This window comes from Pecten maximus, chromosome 8 (assembly GCF_902652985.1).
Source record: "Pecten maximus chromosome 8, xPecMax1.1, whole genome shotgun sequence".
Classification (NCBI taxonomy): domain Eukaryota; kingdom Metazoa; phylum Mollusca; class Bivalvia; order Pectinida; family Pectinidae; genus Pecten; species Pecten maximus.
This window is the reverse complement of record NC_047022.1, coordinates 23,535,373-23,556,441: the sequence shown is the minus strand read 5'-3', so window position 1 is coordinate 23,556,441 and position 21,069 is coordinate 23,535,373. Positions and strand designations below refer to the sequence as shown.

Below are 21,069 nucleotides of genomic sequence, written 5' to 3'. Positions count from 1 at the left end.
GACGTTCATCTTTACCTAGATTTTGTATGTACATATCAGACATCTCAGGTTTCCACTTGTAATATTTAGTCTTCGAATCATTTGATAGAGTATAACCTTACTGATGTAGCCTTTGTAAATAGCAAAAAAGAAATAGACATATGGTCGCTGAAGACATTTGGTAGACCAACTTCAAAATTAGAAAACAACGGAGGAAATAGCCGTGGTGACGTCAAAACATAATCAATTAAACGTTTACCACGTTCGTTCATACAGGTATAATTACCAATACCAGCATCCATACCTATCCTACCATTCACAATCCGCAACCCTGACATTTTGCAGAAATAAAGTAATTTATGACCATTCTCATTTACTCAATCTAAATCTATAGAACTGCGAGGTATAATTTTATCCTCAAAATACTCAGAGTCAACTGGTAAATAACTACTGCTGTCTCCTTCAATGTAGTCTGCAGAATCACATGTTCTAGCATTCATATAACCAACAATTAAAATTATCAATATCTAAAATCAAATTGCTTAAACGTTCAGTTTTATCTGCGTTAACAAACGTCCTTCTACTAGAACTAACTGGCAATACATAGCACAAGCATAGATAAATGTCATTCACAAAACCGAAAAAAATGTTTTGACAATTCTAAAATAATAATGTCATCAGAATCCCTACTGATGAGATTGATACCTGGAGAGATTGTATCTCAAGCATTAACAATAAGTCCGCCGGAATCATGTTTCGTATTTTTTAAATATTCAGTCATATGCAGCGGAAAGTATGTAAAATAGGCAACATTCAAATCTCGTAAATCAGACGACCACGTCTCAGTAAACAATAAAATGTCGTTTAATACGAATAGGTTTTCATAAAAATCACTGTTCAACTTGTTACTTCTTTTTGTAACTAACCCCTGTGAGTTCATATAAACACATCGGACAGTTCTATCGCGATTGGTCTTCTGATCGTGCTCGTCCGTGTACCCCTCGAGGTCCTAATCCTGTTCACACTCGCTGCTTGTTCCGTCCTCTGATCTGTCCGCGTGTGCTATTGGTTCCCGCTCCCGTCCCTTCTTGACCAATTAGCTGCCGCCCGTCGTTATAGTACTTGGTTCCACTCTGGTAAACAATCCTTTACTACATTGGCTGGATATACAATTTTAGCTTCCTTTTTACTTGATTTTGCCTGTCTCGGATCCCCCAACAACTCCTCTCTTGCTGCCTGAATGTCTTTGGGATAATCTCTGCCAACACCGAAACCCGTGGCCTTGAGTAGACTGACTTGAGCCATGATTTGTTCGATATCGCTATAGTCTCGAAACCCTGCGATAAGTGGGCGTGGTTTCACATTGACCTGTCCATCAACACCACTACTTCCACGTGCGCGCACAGGCCTGCCAACTCGATGAGCTCTCTTAATAAAAAAAATTATGCCCGTCTTCAATTTTCAGTGCGTTTTTAATAAAATTCTTCACCGCTGTTCACTATCTGAATCATTACGACGATTTCTAGCCTCTAAATCAAACCCTTGTACTCAAGGCAAAGCGGCAAAATTACTTGATTGTGTCCCGAAAATGGGCGCGCAATTTCGGCACGTGCGATCGCGGTAAATTCCTGCCGGTCTGGAAGCACCGGAAAACAAGATGGCGACGTGTTCAACCACAGGGACACGTTACAATAGTAATGTATGTATAAAATATATGGGGGGTCGATATATTTGGTTTGTTTTTGTTTAACGTCCTATTAACAGCCAGGGTCATTTAAGGACGTGCCAGGTTTTGGAGGTGGAGGAAAGCCGGAGTACCCGGAGAAAAACCACCGGCCTACGGTCAGTACCTGGCAACTGCCCCACGTAGGTTTCGATATAAACATAACATATATTATAATGGAATGCGATCTTCTTAGAAGGCTTCTCTTCTGAGAAGAGTGCAAATCGAGTGGGGCTCGTGCTAAGGGAGTTTTCAATTCCGTAAAGCTTCAACAGTTTTTTCATCATAGAGCTTAAATTCTCGTCCAAAGAAAGAGACTCGAATCTGGACAAGTCCAGTGCTGTGTCAACTTTACTACCACCGGGACTGTTTCGTTGTCTCTTCGACTGAACCAACTGGAATCCACTGTCGTCGTGGCCATTTTGAGCACCGCCGTCACCGGGTAGCTCCCGCTCAAATCCAGCAAACCTATTTACCCCTCCAAAGCTACTCCTTGAGGCAGAGTTTGCCCCTCTTCCTCCTCTAACCCGGCAACCCGACCGTCTTCCACTCATTTTTGCGGTTAAAACCTCTCTTTAGCATAAAATAAAGAAATATGTTACGAGCAGATGTTCTATCCGACTTCCACCATACCTCGTGACGTCACACCCCTCATGGAAATACTGGATATCAAATGATACAATTCAGAGGAGAAAAATAATTCAAATAATTCAGCTACATTGTATATAGACTTTGACAACATCCTAGAAAAAGGCAGTTGGCACGAAAATTAACATTGAGTCAAGCGATCACAGAATGTTCCAAGAAGTGCTTTGCAGATCTATTGTCAAATATTTTACAAATGACTTTCTGCGTTTTGAAGTAAATTTTCTTCATTTCTCTTTGCAAAATGGGCATTATGACAAAACACAATGTATGACAATAAGCCGTTTTAAACGTGGGAATTCAAACCACTGCTCTTGTACAGCCTGTGTCAGTTGCCCGGGGTCGAAAGTTCACCTACTTCTATATTTCATACGGGTACAAAATATAGTTGAAACGAGCGGCGCTCAATATAGAATACCCACCTGAAAAATCGAGTGATGTTACAGGCAAAAACGCGAAGCCTTATATAAAAATGAAATTTGTTTCTTGTGTTACAATGGGTATATTTTATTTTAATATATATTTTAAAGCTTTTATATTTTTGGTGTCCCATAAAAACTGAACACTGGAATTTGTCCGATCTGCATTTTAATTCATTTTAGTCGTCTGCGAAAAAGACATTTCCAGCCTAAGGCAAGCCTGCAGGTAAATGTATTATAGTGTAATTTTACTTGGATGAATACACCTACCTGTCCTATCACTTTTCCACATCATCGACACCGCATGAAACTTAAAATTCGTATTTCTATGTTCGAAATGTGTTCATTATGGTTTTTTTTTAATTACGTTGCTATAGTCTAGTCATGGAGCGATAGGGGTAACAGGACAGATTGTGTTTGTGACACGTTTTCAGCATTGATATTAGATTCGCACAAGGCTTAGTCATCTTCGCTAGCCAAGGCTTGATAATTAGAAATTCATAATTAGTCCCCCACCAGGAACTAGGGGACTATACATGTAGTTTTGCATTTTGTTCGTTCGTCCGTCATTCCGCATTTACTCAGATCATTACGTACAAATATCTTCGCCGCCTATAGAAGATGAAATTTAATGTAATTTTGTGTTTTCCCTATATTTCACCATTAAACCTCACTGCGCATGTGCTTTTTTTAGCGACAGAATGAACGGAAATTAAATGTGATGTCCATAGCTCATTAAAACATGTGCGTTGCACCCCACAAGTTCACAGACAAAAGACTACACACCATAACTCAATCTTGTCTGTATGTCCGTCCTCTTTCTCCTACACTTAATTAATGTCAATGCAACTTCATACATGGGGTATGAGTTTACCTTGGCAAAGCAGTGTCTTGTATCGAAAGTGGGTCATTCTGGTCAACATTTTGACCTTTGACCTACACGAAAGAATACAATTTTGCGTGTTTAATGGACATACTTCTGAAGCTTACAGTATATGTATGAAGTCGCGTAGTTAGTACAACATTAGTGTTCTACATACATGTATTACGATTCAAACTGTCACATAACACTTCTACTCTGCATTAAGAGAGAAATGTCATCCACAAATAGATTACCCCGTCCCGGGAACCGTCACATTTTTACAAAATCATCTTCGAAAATATCAATATTTATAAAATGTAACCCTTGTTGGTGTAGATATATGTATTAGCAGCATGCATATGGATGCTATATTATTGGCCTGGTTAGAAACTCAGGTTTAACAACCTTCCACTTTCAAATAGCTATTTTCTGAAACAAAGTAGTGTATATTGGGATATAAAATTTGACTCTACGTCACCAGAACGGCGATTTCATATGGAACGGAATTCAAGTAAATATTACACTATCAGTTATTGCATTCTTGTGTGCAACATTAACATTGTGTTATGCGAATTGAACCTATCATTTCCTTTATTATCATTCATGTATTCAGTGTTAAGATTGCATATTGCAGTTTGATTATTCCAGTCGTCAACAGTCATTACGAGTTTGCATTGCGCAATCCGGTATTCGCTAGGTCAACATTCAGTATTGCATTATCGGCATTCGCGTTCACTTTGTGATTGTTGGCCATCTTATTCTTTAGTTCCTCATTATGCAGTATGGGGGCGCTGCGGTGTTTTATGCTATTCGGAATTCGTCGGACTTTGCCCCAGTAATCGAAGCATAGAAGGGTAGTGTGAGAACCAGCACTGATGACCGTAATTGTTTGGCAATGAAATACGTGTGTTTACTCTAAAATACTAAATAAAATAACAACTAAAACAAATTCAAATGTTTAATTACATGTTTTATGTTTCTGATCCCACTGTTTCTACAATATTTTCACTTAGTATATACATCAACAATACTTTATATACACAGTCACACTTCCACACATCTGTCAATACCAAATTGTGACTATATATCAACTTCACAGCAATTGAGGAACTATATAAAAAGGATACCATTCCATTTGATAACAGAAGCATCAGAAAAAAACCTTGCATAATAATATAAACCATATATTCTCAGAAACTTTGCTCTATTAAATTTACTAGTATGTATTTATTTTAAACAAATATTAATTTATAATAATCAAATATTAATTTGAGAAAATAAACTATCAAATAGTTTCAATTTCAGTGTAAAATTATCACTGAAAGTATGTTCACATTGGGCCTACTAGTACATTTTTAATTAAATGTGCATTTCATCCCCACATAAATATTTTAAAAGTTATGTTGTATACTTTACTTATTTACTGATCAGGTTATCATTGTACACAAACGATATGCATACATACTCTTCAACACTTTCACGAGAAAGATTGCATAGGATGTGCATGTTCCTAAATTTATCTTTTACTCGAGATCTGAAAGATAAACAATCCCAAAATCTACTTCAAATCATGTCTGTTATAAACGTTGAAACGTTTAAACAGAAACAATAATGTATTCTAGGAAGTTTTCTTTTTAATTTGTAGGGTTCTGCAGTCATTAGAATGTTCCTAAACATCTATTTCTTTGAGTGTTTAGTTGGACAAAAATATAAAACAAAATATGTAGCATACTAGCATCAACGTAAAAATTATTGAGCAAATTTATGACATGACTTGAAAAGATTTTGATTAAGCATTACAAAAATTAATTTAAGCATATAAGTTGAACTAAGAAGATATAATGGTATTCACGAGTCAATGGGCCATAACCCACTCCTAAGTATATGTAAAAAGTTCCCAAAATATACTTGGAAAATAGTTGACCTAGCTGATATTGTTATCAATCACTTATGAAGAGCAAGGAGTTACGTGTAAGTTGTGTGAAAAATGTTCAACAGATATTGTATCGCATTTAATTGTTGAATGTCCAGTGCTCTACCTCACACGTGATATTTTTCTTGATAAAGTGATAAATACTATAAATGTCCAAGATTATGTGAAATTTTCATTTCTGGAAGATAATTATCAAACAGACATTTTACTAGGTAGTCGTACACATGTTCAATTAGAAGAAGAAGATGACTGGGAACGTTTAATGCTGGTAGTTGCGGATGGTGTTGAGATGTTGCTGGACGATATGAAATCTAAACTTTCATAACCTGACATAATGATAATGTAACATTCCATTCATTCCAATATTGTAAATATTCTTTTGTTGTTTGAATTTGTATTGTCAAATCTCTTGAAAGAGGAAATAAAGAGTCTGTCTCTCTCTCTGTCTGTCTGTAGTCATTAGAATGTTCCTAAACATCTATTTCTTTGAGTGTTTACTTGGTCAAAAATATAAAACAAAATATGTAGCATACTAGCATCAACGTAAAAATTATTGAGCAAATTTATGACCTGACTTGAAAAGATTTTGATTTAGCATTACAAAACTTAATTTAAGCATACACCATGCAAGTACATGTACAATGTACATGTGTATAAACGGTTACATACTTTTTATAAGCAAAGCATCTATACACCAAAATATTGGGTCTAATCCTAACTATTTAAATGCACGACACTGTTAGGAATGAACAAGGATTATCTATCTAGGACTGGATCTCACTTGTAACTATTTTGCCATGAAATTGTATACGGCTGGACACCCTATTATATATCTTATATGGTGAGTTTGCTGCTAGACCATTTCTGAGTTCCTGATATTCTGAGCTCATCATTGAGGAAAAAAAGTGTGAAAGTAATGTCCTTTAATAAATCACCACAAATCGCACTCTAAAAAATGACGAGACTTCATATTACTTCAAGTCTCATCACTGTTAGCAGTAATCAGTACATGTATAAATCAACCTTAAAGTATGAGAAAATCTTAACAGTCTATGCTGTAATTTATCTGGCGTCTCTCCTCTTCAATTCCTCTTCATTTAACAACACACAATCAGCTGCTCCTCCCTTGTCTTTACTCCACACCTTAATGCTATCAATAGCATTGTCTTCCCCTTTCCTCAACCCTCTTCCTAGAGTCAGTAGCCTAGATAATTTCCCTTCATCCCAACTCCACTCCTTAATGTACCTGTGTCTCTCCTCTTCACTCCCTCCCCTTCACTCCCTCCCCTTGAGTCAATAACACAGCTGTTTCCCCTTTATTTCCCTCGATGCAATTGATTTCAGCACACTTCCCTTTATCCTTCTCTTTCAAACAAGAAATGAGGTTAACCCAGAAAATTCCCTGATCGTTTTCATTTTATATGTAAAATGAACATACATTGTATGTATTTCTACTCAAAACCCAAATAGCAAATCAAACTGATGCAATATATCACAAATTTGGCACTTCACAAATAGATACATGTATGAAGTGATATATCACAGATTAGATAAATGAAATGAAGAGATGCAATGTGAGGGACTTTGTCACAGCGTTAAGGCAATTGTAACACTATCAACATGTTTGTTTTACTATTGTCTTTAAGAAAATAAACTACCTGGTCAGTTTCTGGAAAGCATCACAAAATTTCAGTACAAAATTTCTTTACACCTTATTACCTTAGTCTTTACATAAATGCATGCTGCCTTCTTTCCTGTCTATATTTTGTGTTAAATTGTTTTGTCCCTCTGAATCATTGATCCTTGCTGTTCATGTTAACTGGAGGGGTACTCCTTGAGAAGTTGGCCAGCTATTACAAGACGTTGAATCTCACTAGTGCCTTCATAGATCTCAGTGATCCGTGCGTCCCGATAGTGTCGCTCAGCAGGCATGTCGGCTGTGTACCCCATACCTCCTAACACTTGGATGGCCTGTAGGTTTACAACAATATTAATATCTTAAAAGAATTAAAAAAGAAATCCTAATCTGGTTGTACAAATCAAACACTAACAGCTTGTAATGTTTTATTCTATCAATAAGAACATTTATGTTTCAATGAAGCATAATGGTTTTTGTTTCAAATGCATTATACATACATGCCATATTTTTGGGAGACCAATAAGGGAGATTGATGATTATTTTAAGGGAATTTTGCCTAAAATAAGGGAGACATAAATATCGACATTTTTACTCAATTTTTTAGCAATTAACTAATTTTGAAAGTGATAAAGAATATTTGTATTTATTTTAGATATTAATCATATTGTATATGCAAACAACAAAAAGTTGTGTAAGGTAAAAAATGCAATAAGTATACATTCAGATTCTGATGATATGAATTTTTTTCCGATTTTTTTTATGCAACACAAAAAGTTTCGCAGCTTTATGCATATTGCATAACAGCATTTGAAAAGGGTATATTATAATTACATGTAGCTAAAGATTAAGACAAGCAAGTTATTCATTTATCAGTTTGGATTTTCTTAAAATTAGAAAGCTTGATCCACTCCGAAGTTGTAAAAATCACCATGAAATGTCCTGTGGGATACCTTATGTTGGACCATTTAGATATAAAAATATTCCAAGTGTGCAAGTGTATACATGAAATTATGAGAACGGAAGATGTAATGTTAGGAGACTGCAGTACATCTTATCACGATCATTCTAGATTTTGTATATTGTCTCTGTCATGGACTGTACAGTCATTGTAAACAACATGATTGACCACTTTGTAACGACCAACAGATGTTTAATTTTGATAGTTTTCTAAAAGAAATTATCGGATTTCATCTTGCTATCACTGATCAACGATACACATGGTAAATGAAAAACACGTGTGATTTTGCGTCTGACCAGACTCTGTATCAATTACCATCATCAAAGTATGGTCCTAAAAGAAAACAAACCATAATTCAAGTCTGTTAGCTAAGGGGGTTAAAATTGTTTGTAAGCGACTTGCCTTTATTTCATGGTGATAGATATTCTAGCGCAAACATTACACTAGCCAGAGCTTCGTGTGAAAGCCGTTTCCAACAGGCGCCATTTTGATTGAGTGATCACGTGAACAGATGGATCACGTGATCGCTAAATTTAGCCAAATCTCGCGAGAAAAACACTGAATTGTAAACAAAAATGGCGTCGGCAAAAATACCGGAGGGAATTACAAAATACGGGAATTTTGGCTCTCCTGCCGGGAGGAAATAAATGACTTGAAAATAAGGGAGATTTTGTCTCACGCCGGGAGGTATGGCATGTATGATTATAATTAATTTTTCTTTGTTTTCATGGTAAATATTCAAATGTGATTGGTCGAAAAATTCTTTTCATTCTTCTATGAAAGAAATTCCGAGAATGGCGCGAAAAATGTGACGTCACAATACGACAATTGACGTTGCGTATTGATTTGAGAAAAAGAATCCCATTTAAAACCAGTAAAACATGTTTTAAATTAGAAAATCATTTTCAAAAATTAATTATAAGCGTTGATGTCAATTACTTTTTAGTTTCATCGGGGTATGAAACAAATTTTGTTTGCAAACTTCTGTAAGAATAAGAATCCGCTACGCGGATTCATACAGTTTGCAAACAAAATTTGTTTCATACCCCGATGAAACTAAAAAAAAATGACATCAATGCTTAAGTGTACAAATGTAAATATGCAAGTTTGTTCATTTGCTTGTTTTGAAGAAAATATTACTTTGAAAACAAGTGCTGTTTTAAACATTTTTAATGCTGCAACCACAGAGTACCTGTATCAACAGTCTGTGGTCCTACACAAACAATGAAAGAGTGTTTTAAGATAACCACTACAGAATTATATTTGACTGTGAAATGTTTTACTGTTGCTCTTGGAGAAAATTTAATACCACCAACTTTCAATATTCACATTCAAGTAGTACATCTCCGACAAAGAGTCATTACCGTCAATTAAAATCATAGATAAACTGTTCTTATACAAAATGCAAAGTTACATACTTTATGTAATTACCAGCCTCCAAAAAAATGTGAGCTACCGTTTTTATATTTAGAATCAAAAGTGGTTGAAAAATTAATAGAACCCCAAAGATATTCCATCATGCTCTGCCATTATATTTGGTGAGTAACATTCAGACCTACATAAGCAATCATTATTTAATATCGGTTACTATTTTTTTTTATTTGTTGGTGATAATTAGATGTATTTCTATACTGAGGGTACAAAAGTATCATATTTTGGGAGAATCATTGTTTATGCTGTTGGCAATGTAGTATCTTTAACAATGGAAGTTTTAATAAACCTAGCTACTGTAAAATCAGATCCCCTTCCCTATGTGTAGTTCCTTATAAAGATCAGATCCCCTTCCCTATGTGTAGTTCCTTGTATGGGTCACTCACCTGGTGACTAACGGTGGTTGCGGCCTCAGAAGCTGCTAATTTGGCCATTGCTGCTTCCTAAAAATGAAATAACACTTTATATTGTAAACTGTGTACAGGGAATCTCAATATTTTGTTTTTACTGATTAAATCCATATTCTCAGAGTGATGACTTTTCCTTTGCAATGTAAATACATGTACAATGTAATGTTGTGATTCATATTTTCACATTGAGAAATGCATGCATGATTATCTATGTACATGAAATTAACTGAGATAAACAGAATGGTAGACATATTCACACACTCTTAAGTTTGCTTTTGAAACATTTTGCCATTATCGCAGTAGATCTAGTTAATTCATATCCAGTTTTCCCCTATAATTGTCCTCTCACTTATACAATTTTTTGTTAATATTAATATCTTTTCCTCATATCAGGAACAAAAATCAAACTCCAATGCCACATTGAACTTTCCTTACAATCCACTGCAGAATCACTTGATGATGAAATACATGCAAATAATTCAATGCATAAAAAAACAATAACGGTTATACATAAAAAGAAGCTCCGAGGACATTCATTCAAAAATGATTTGTACATCTGTAAGATTAAGTGATAACTGTACCTTTATATAAGGTTTGCCATCATCCTTCAGCATAGCGGCTTTCCACGTTAAGAGCCTGGCACTCTCAATAGCCATGGCCATGTCGGACAGTTTGGACTGGAAACAGACACAACAAGTTCAGTTAATCAGTCTTAGATCCACTTGATAGAAAACTTCAGAATGTGATGTTTTTCAATTTAAAACATTCTTTGTTTTTAGCTTGATATATACATGTGATGACTTGATAAAGCAGCACAGAATATGCTATAGATAATTGTAATGCAGCCTGCTGCAACACAGTAAATATATATTGCACTTTTCACAGTCCAACACATTTTTTAAATGATCAATGTAGTTCAGTCATATTTTTTAAAATAATAAAGAAAAGATCAAACTTTAAAAATTCAATCACAAAAATTAAGCACTGTACCTGAATTGTCTGCATGCGTGATATTGGCAGACCAAAGGCCTCCCTCTTCTGGGCATAATCGATGGCACATTCAAACGCCGCCTGCAGTAAAAAAAATCACATGTGTCAGATTTCTAAAGTACGATATAAATTCTTAATGAAGTTTAAAATGTCTGTAAATGTATATAGGCTAGCTTTTAAATTTCTTAGTTTAAAATGACAGTGCATGTATTGAGCTAATGAAAGTTTGTATTTGAGGACATGTTTCTTTCTTTCAAAATGTGAATATGCTAAGTTTAATTCAGCCAAAACAGGTCCCAGCTAACTGCTACTATATGTATGCATATATAATGATATATATGACATGAAGCACATGTTTACATGCGACCAGGCCTTTGGTCTAAATGGGTCTTTATTAACAATTTATTTATTTGTTTCCTTAATTATTTAAAGGTTATTTTTTGTTTGCTTGAGCTTGACATCAAAAAAAGTATATGAAGCGATATACAAACATTTAATCAACAGTGATCAACCTGCTACGAAACCATGCACCTGCAGGTTCATTGGTTTTAATTAATTGTTTAGCAAGTGTCAAAATTTTGATAAGTTATCCTGGTACTCTATTTTTGATCAATACAAATGGGAAACTTGGCAGAGAGCCTGAATTCGGGACACTCCCTACTAATTTGAGAAAGTTGGCAAGTAAACAATACTTCAACAACGCCAATTTTGAATAAGAAAAAAAAAACAAGCAAACCAGGCATTGCAGCAATACATGTCCCCTACCAGTCCCCCGCTTAAGATAGTAACAGTGACCTTGACCCAAAAACTCTGAAACTCAAACTTGTCCGAGATATTATGGTCCTTTAATCAAAATCCTTCAAGGAATGAAGCCTTGAAAGCACTGACAAACTTTGGCATTATGATGTATAGGAAAGCTGTAGTCCCCTGGTTTTACCTGAAGGGAACTAATACAAGGGTATACCGTAAATCTGGATTTGTTTATATTTTATCCATATAAGATACATGTATCTACAGAATACTTTATTGTCACATGGCAAAGCATGCATATGTATATGACACAGCATAACTTACCTGGGCGATTCCCAATCCTTGTGCAGCTATTCCTATTCTTCCAGCATCTAATGTTTGCTGCAGAAGAAAATTGTAAGAAAGGATACAATTAAGTCCTAGCTGGAGTACAATAACTTTTAAATTAGAGTACAAATTAGGTTATTTAACTTTGGTTTTCTGAATTTATTTTTTTTTTTTTTTTTTTTTTTTCTGCATATATATGTACTTTTAATAGTATCTATAAAACTGAAAGTGAAAATTACTATGTCTTTCATAGGTTAGTTTTCAGTCTTGAGTGGTTAAGTTTTCAATTTTTTTTCCCTGCAAAATTTGTTTTCACTTCCTTTATAAAAATGTATCTTTAATACAGTTTTTAATTTTGGAATCATATCATTAGTAATGACACATGTTAAAAAGATATGGAAAATTTGATGTAAAAAAAACCCCAAAAAACACCTACCATGGCAATTTTGAAGCCCATGCCTGGTTCACCAAGTAGGTTTTCCCTCGGTATCCTGCAGTCCTCAAAAATGAGATAGCAAGTAGATGTGGCTTTGATACCGAGTTTGTCCTCTTTCTTCCCTAGGGACAGACCAGGTGTTGGTTTGGGCACCAAGAATGCGCTGATCCCCTAACAAAACATTTACATGTCTTATGTGTATGTTCTAAATCTACTTATATTATTAACAATTACACACAAATTAAACACAAGTAAGAAAATCTCAGTCCTGTCTCTAAAGTAGTGGCTTTGAATAAACAGATAGAAAGGCATAATATAAGTATAACTTACATCGTGAAGAAACTTTTTGCTTATTATTAATGATTATTCAAAATGTGTAAAACATCATCCTGCCACAATCTCCTTATCCTTCTAATAGTGTCCATAAGGTCAGATGATAATAAGCTATATGCTTACCTTGTGTTTCATTCCTTTGTCAGTTGTTGCAAATACCTAAAACATGAAGCAAAGCTTTATCTTTTGCTTTGTAAATAAACATTTCATTATCACTAGAAAAAAATGATGTATTTTCAATTTTTCACTCCAAGCAATTTTAGTTCTGATATTTTTCTGACATAGTATACATGTTGAAAGTTAACATTGGACTTTAGTAGTAAATACATTTATAAACATACTATTGCAGCATCTGCCTCATAGCCATTAGTAATCCAGGCCTTGGTTCCATTGAGGACCCAGGAATCTCCATCTAACCTAGCTGTAGTGGAGGCTGCCCCAGCATCACTGCCATTACCTATAAATATAAAGTACTACTATTAAGCAGTGTCATAGGGAAGAGACTTGGAAACGGTAAATCATAAAGTGCCGATTTTTTTTTCTGAAAAGTTGTCAATAATCATCTCTTCAACTAGCAAAGTTTATCATTAAGATGAAATTCAAGAAATTTCAAGGTTCCCTATCATACGGACAGTTTCAACATAAAGATATGAAAAATAACTCCTCTTGAACAGAAAAGGTTCTGAAGCTTTCACAACATAGATCTTAATCTTAAATTTATGATGCCGTACCTGGTTCACTGAGCGCAAAGCAGCCAACACGATCACCTGAGAGGAACGGATGTACAAACTTCTCCTTTTGTGCTGGTGTAGCAAACTTGTTTACAGGCCCCAGATACAAGGACTGTACAAACATATGTATTAGCATTAAAGTTAAGATTTTTATTATTTAGTCTGATATAGATTACAAAATTTTATCTGAATATTTCTAAAATACAATTCTATACAATTTTCAAACATTTGCAACACTTAATTTTGAATTTAAATTTCAATATCATTAAAAAGCAAGTAATAGTTAATAGTTTCAATTCATTGAGACTGAAAATATAGAAATTAACAAAAACTGTTTCATATCTTTCTTTAAAAAAATAAAACAACTGACGGTAAAAGGTCAAACTGAGAGAATGTTTAAAAAATCTGTGAAATGTCAATATTTTACAAGTACAATGTAATTCAAACATGCTATAACTTGCAATTCTGTTTTTATGTCCTGTATGTTATTGTTCATATTTAAGAGTTGAGGAGATGGTTACAGATGTGGTTTCAATGGGAAAATATTACATGAACAATCTTCATATATAAATTCAGGACATTTGAACTAAGTTCACAAAAATGCAGACTTACATTATTAACACTCATTATACAACCAGTGGACGCACAACCTCGGCTGACCTCCTCCATGGCGATGGCGTAGGCCAGGTAATCTAGTCCTGTGCCACCATCAGATTCTGGTATGTCGACACACATCAACCCCATCTCTCCCAGTTTCTTCACCTTCATAAAATCATCACATACATTATAGTTTTTGTTTATCAAAATAAAAACACATGTTTGTAGTTACATGTACATGCAAAATCAATTAAAGTTAAATTCTATTTATTTTACCAAATCGTTATTGATGATTTTCACAAAAAAGTTTCACCGGACATGTCAGACTAGTCAATGGCTTTAGAGGAGACTAGTACTTGGTTTCTTTGACTTTCACCTTAAGGTTTATATATTCCTGGAGTTGTCTCCCCTCTAAATGTTATCTAACAAAGTATATCATATTTTTTATGGAAGACTTCTCACCAACAATCACCCAATGGTTGGTATTTTTATGTTATCAGTATAATTAAACCATGAAATTATTTGCTGTTTTGATTTGAATTCAAGTCATTTCACATCGGAATGCAAAAAAAAAATGTATTACTTAGTCAGTAACTTCATTTAGAAATGAAGTGATCACAGTAATTTATTATCAGTTTACATAGATATAACACCTAGAATTACATTACTTTATTCAACAAGCATGCAGTTAAAAATTTTCCTGCAGCTGGTACAAAGTTTCTACAGTAAAATGTTAAAAAGTTTTACCTGTTCAGTTGGATACAAGTGTTCTTTGTCTAGCTTTGCTGCTATTGGTACTAATTCTTTATCTGCAAAATCTCTCACTGACTGTCTTAGCATTTCATGTGTGTCTGGTAAACTTGACAAACTAGACATTGGTCTACAAGCAGCAGCCACATCTGAAAAATAGGAAAAAAGAAAATATACCTTGAACTCTCAGAGTCAAATTCAAATTTCCTTATTTTGTACTGGACTAACAGGGACTGGCTTTAATTCAGAATTGGGTAAAGTACATGTAAGTACTTTGATATATATATATATATATATATTAGTGTTGGGTTATCGGTTGAACACGCCAACCGATGATCGGTTGTAATCGCATGATCTCGGTAACCGATTATACAATTATAATCGGTTGTTATTGATTAGTCTGTTTGAAATTAAAAATGGAAACAAAATTAAGCCAGAGAAGGCAACTGGCACTTACTTATGCATTTGCTATTTATATCTATGGGACAAAGAATGTATAATGCCATTAAAACTTCCTATTGAAATTTAAAATTATCAAACTAGTGATTATAAAACTTGACAAGTTTATTATGACTAGAAAATACACATGATTGCAGCTTTTAAGTTAACACAATACATTTGTAATAAGTTAACACTTATTATCACTTATTGTTTTGTTTTGTTTTGATGTAACATACTGCATGTATATACATTTAAATAAATATATGTTTCAGTAATATCATGGTTCACTGAGTTATGAGTATCAACTAGACAACTACATTGCCTCAATGATTTTTCAATACTGAATGAAGGGCTTAAAGATTAGAGCCAAAGATGCCAAACTCATACTGGTGAATAAAGAATATTTAATTTTAACTGAATAGTGTCTTAAGAAATATAATTAGTTAACAATTAGAATAAAAATTCTGATGGCATTATATGTATATAAACATAGGGACCCGATTGATCGATTATACAAAACATGATCGATGATCGTAATCGGTAGACAATAATCAACCGTTAATCGATCATTACCGATCATCGACACATCACTAATATATATATATATATATTGGTTGAAGAATTCATTTGACTTATAATTTGATTCACTAAATTTAGTGCTCTTGATAGGATTTTCTTTTTAAAGAAATACACAATTATTTCTTTTTATTAATCTTATTCTTTTCAATTAAACATTGTCAAATTTTGATATAAGAATGAAGTTATAATATTTGTAGGTTTGGAAAACTACTAACTTGCATATAATATGCAAACATGCCAGTGGACTTATTAAAGTTTAAAGTGATTTTCAGGTTGGGGAAATCTGCCATTTTCAGCTACTGATTTCAGCTATTCTAGCTAAACATAGCTACTATCGATGGCTGGATTCAGCTACTTCAAAATAATTTACCTGTTGACGTGTCAAATACACAAAGTCGCACGTGCGCCGCAAAATGATCGGTTACGCCACCCTACCAGACAAAGTATTTAAACAACTTCCAGGAATATAAACAAAATATAAAAATTGAAAACAACGACAGTGTTTATATTCTTGAAAGTTGTTTAAGTACCGTGTCTGGTAGGGTGGCATACCGGATCATTTTGACATGTCAACAGGTTTTGAAGTAGCTGAATTCAGCTATCGATAGTAGCTATGTCTAGCTAGAGTAGCTGAAATCCCTCGTTTGGATTTTCAAGGGTCGACATGTATGCGTCTCGGGAGTTCCCAACTTCATTAATACTTTTGATTCTGTTCGCTTACATGACATGTGACCCGTTCATACAATACACATAACCTTTCCAGCGTTATGCACAGGTACTTGTGGACATGATTACAGTGTATGATATTTCTAATTCAAATGTTTCATTGTAGACGAGTAAATTATTGTATTACAATCACATGCTTAATTTGAAAAAAAAATCGTACCTCTGCCTTATAAATTAAGCATGCGATTGTAATACAATAATTTACTCGTCTGTAATGAAACATTTGAATTAGAAATATCATAATCATGTCCACAAGTACCTGTGGCGTTATGTAGGGCAACGTTATCAGTTAGATTAGATAAATGACCCGAGATGGTCAAAATCTACAGTAGGGCTCGCGAGTTGGTGAAACCATTTTTTTTTCCAGCACATGTGAGGCAAAATCAAAGTTTTTTTTTTAAATAAGACACATTAATCACCATCTTCACCCCACTTTGAAACCAAAATAAACTTTGGACAGCTCGCCGAATGTTAGGCAATAGGTGTTGTGTAAGCCAGTAACCATTGACCTAAAATAAACTATCCAAAACATCATCGCACAGACATAAGCTACGCATGGAATAAATACAGTCTTTTAAAGTTATTTCTAAAAATGGGCTGATTAATCGACAATTGCATACTTTTTCCAGCGAAAATCCTCCCAAATCGAAACAAAGTTCTAGCAGTCGCCATATTTCTTCAGTGTGGTTGAGAGGTGATCTTCATACATTGAAGAGTTCCAGGTGTCAAAGGACGCGGCGCATTCGGAGAGGTCAGGGGATCGTCTAGCAGTAAGGATATTTATAGATTATATGAGAACAGATCCAAACAATTTTCTTAATACCAACAGACGATAAAACAATTAATATTCATGATATCACCCTATATTTCTAGTACAAGTTTCATAGTACCAACTGGTACTGCCCCAAAACATTTCCTCCGGTTCATTTACTTGTTTAGAAAGTGATAAGAGTTACTTCCCCTCAACCATAGCCTGTACTTTCATTGACACAGTAACAGTAATGACGTGGTCACAGTAATGACGTGGTCACAGTAACAGTAGTGACGTGGTCACAGTAATGACGTGGTCACAGTAACAGTAACAACGTGGTCACAGTAATGACGTGGTCACAGTAACAGTAATGACACGGTCACAGTAACAGTAATGACGTGGTCACAGTAACAGTAATGACATGGTCACAGTAACAGTAATGACGTGGTCACAGTAACAGTAATGACGTGGTCACAGTAACAGTAATGACGTGATCACAGTAACAGTAATGACGTGGTCACAGTAACAGTAATGACGTGGTCACAGTAACAGTAATGACGTGGTCACAGTAACAGTAATGACGTGGTCACATTAACAGTAATGACGTGGTCACAGTAACAGTAATCACGTGGTCACAGTAACAGTAATAACGTGGTAACAGTAACAGTAATGACGTGGTCACAGTAACAGTAATGACGTGGTCACAGTTACAGTAATGACGTGGTCACAGTAACAGTAACGACGTGGTTACAGTAACAGTAATGACGTGGTCACAGTAACAGTAATGACGTGGTCACAGTAACAGTAATGACGTGGTCACAGTAACAGTAATCACGTGGTCACAGTAACAGTAATCACGTGGTCACAGTAACAGTAATCACGTGGTCACAGTAACAGTAATCACGTGGTCACACTGACAGTAATGATGTGGTCACAGTGATAGTAATGACGTGGTCACAGTAACAGTAATGACGTGGTCACATTAACAGTAATGACGTGGTCACAGTAACAGTAATCACGTGGTCACAGTCTAACAGTAATGACGTGGTCACAGTGACAGTAATGACGTGGTCACAGTAATGACGTGGTCACAGTAATGACGTGGTCACAGTAACACTAATGACATGGCCACAGTAACAGTATTGACGTTTTTACGTATTTTGATGAGAGGAATTCGTCAGTAGGTATGATAAGTAAAGGTATGTGAGGATGTTATTGAAATCAAATTACACGGATTATCTGTAATATGGTTGACTGAATCATCACCTGTTTACAATTGGTTCGCACTGAGAATATAGTATGTTCTGGTGCAGCATGACATCAATGTTGATGTGCTGTTTCCCGTATATGTTGCTGGTTTTTGTTTTAGCTCGCCTGGTCCTCACACACATTGCGATGTATGAAAAGGTTTCGTTGGGGATATGGTGTATGGAGGAAGGCACTTGGGGATATGTTCCTGGTCCGATAGACCGATGAGCTATAGTGTGTTAACGTTGTTTTTTTAAATCGCTACTATTCCTGAACGACTTGACGTAATGCTGGGTAAAAGAGAATCAACGCTGTAGGAATGACGGGTTTGTATGGCAAGCCAAGTTTGCATTTATTCGCGGAGCAATGTTGATCCAGTATTTTCATATAAGATATCTTATATAATTTCCTTTATAAGATATCTTTTCTTTATAAGATATCTTATATCTTTTATCTTTTTTATCTTTTATAATTTGGTAAAATCCTGGATCAACGTTGCTCCGTGGATAAATGACAACATGGCTTACTATAGGCTTGACTCCGCTGGGGCCGGAGGGGTGGGTTCCAATATGGGAAATAGGGATAAAAACCTTGAAACCTCTACTACTCCTGAACGACTTGACGTATTCCCGGGCGGGTGGGGGTTGTTACATAAATGACGAGTGTAACTCCCCGGGCGCCGGATGTAAGGGGAAAATAGAGGTAAATCTTTTAAATCGCTACTTTTCCTTAACGACTTGATGTATTGTTGAGTAAAGGACCATCTTTGTTGTGTAAATAATGGGCGTGACTCCCCTGGGCCGGAGAGGTGTGGCTCAATAGGGGAAATAGAGGTAAATCTTTTAAGTCGCTACTTTTCCTGAACGATTTGACGTATTGTTGGGAAACGGAGCATCTACATGTATGTTGTATAAATGATGGCCGTGACTGTTTAAATTGATACAGTTATTTTGACTGTAAATAATATCAAAGAGCTAACTCGTTTAGGCAAATTTATTTTCGAAGCTAATAAGATTCGAGCCGCATGTCTTTAACTTGTTCATTTTCCCCCCTATGTTCGCTCCATATATTTTAACTTGATACACATAAGTAATTCACCATACAATCAGATCTGCCTGATCTCAACGGGGGATGTGCGAGTTTCTGGTAGGGGTATCCCCAACCACTCTCGCATCTCCCTCACCGTTGGATCTCAGTATTTCATTTGGATCAAATACATGTATATAGCTTTTAATATACTGTTATTATATCAATATTATATGTAACCAATAGTACATGATTTGACTAAGTATAGACTTTTATATTTAATATAAATTATTGAGTGTAACATATGTCAGTGAATTGTATCATGCAAATCTTATTTTCGAAGCTAATAAGATCCTGGCTATATGTACAGACTCTTAACTCGTTCTCCACTTTGTATTTTGCATTGCTGTTCACGTATATTACGATTGTGTATATTATAATATATTTACATTCTGTGTTGCATTTGCCTATATGTCGTTAGTAAACCAAATTGTATTCATGAGACTGTATACTACAATTTACAGTGATTCGGTCAGTGTAGGAATACAGCTTCAGGTGCTGTAGGTTAAACAATGGCCTCCAGTTACTTTCGGCCTAGAGGGCTTTCGAATGCTAGCATTTTTTTTACAGAAGCCACAACCAAAAATAAAGCAACGTCACAAGCTATGAGAGTATAATTTTATAATTAAAAATAATGTAGTCAACACGAAATTACTACTTAAAGCGTCATTCTTGACCTTTACGAAATTATCAATATTGTCAATGTCGTCAAACTCACAGGGGCTCGTTTCCGAACTTTCAGAAATGGAAGACACGACAACATTAAAGTCAAATATTCATAAAAAAAAATCTTGTAAAAAAAATCGGGAGTATCGACATAGTTTCCGGTTGTGAATGTATTCTGGATTTTAGTTTTGTGGTTATTCACTGATCAATGTCAAAGCCTGCTTGCTGCCTACTGGTACCTTACAACAGCGAGCCCCGTGAAGTTGAAAATCGTCTGCTAAGTTAGCGACACTGATGTGACCGGTTAGACTTGAATCTGTTTCGAACGAAATACCTTTGGAATCGTTTTCACCTTCGGTCAAGACGTCTTTCATTAAGAATTAGAGAGCTGATATTCTTCTGAAAATAACGTAAATCCATTCGATAGAAACATAAGTGTTTCCGAGGAACTGAGTTTGTCATGTGCAATGCCCGTTCAACGCCGCATCACTTCTAAATGTAAACCGTATATCATTGCGCAGAAAAACGGTTTCGATTTTAAACAAACAGAAATTATGCAATTGTCAACAATTTGACAATACCTACAAACGTATTTGAAATATAAAATAAAGCCATATTTGTGCAAAACCCATTATATGTGTTTACTATAAATAACGTCA

General features: G+C 35.1%; 1 protein-coding gene across 1 annotated transcript; it reads right to left on the bottom strand.

The window, feature by feature from the left end:
* Positions 1–4,581: 4,581 nt before the first annotated feature.
* On the bottom strand, positions 4,582–17,373 carry LOC117332849 (short-chain specific acyl-CoA dehydrogenase, mitochondrial-like). Its single transcript, XM_033891901.1, has 12 exons — positions 17,280–17,373; positions 14,911–15,062; positions 14,179–14,328; positions 13,567–13,678; positions 13,177–13,292; positions 12,959–12,994; positions 12,503–12,673; positions 12,064–12,120; positions 10,990–11,070; positions 10,581–10,676; positions 9,976–10,032; positions 4,582–7,532 (listed from the first exon to the last, which is right to left on the bottom strand). The coding sequence occupies exons 1-12, from the start codon at positions 17,329–17,331 to the stop codon at positions 7,377–7,379; spliced, it is 1,236 nt and encodes a 411-aa protein (XP_033747792.1). The 5' UTR covers positions 17,332–17,373; the 3' UTR covers positions 4,582–7,376.
* Positions 17,374–21,069: the final 3,696 nt, after the last annotated feature.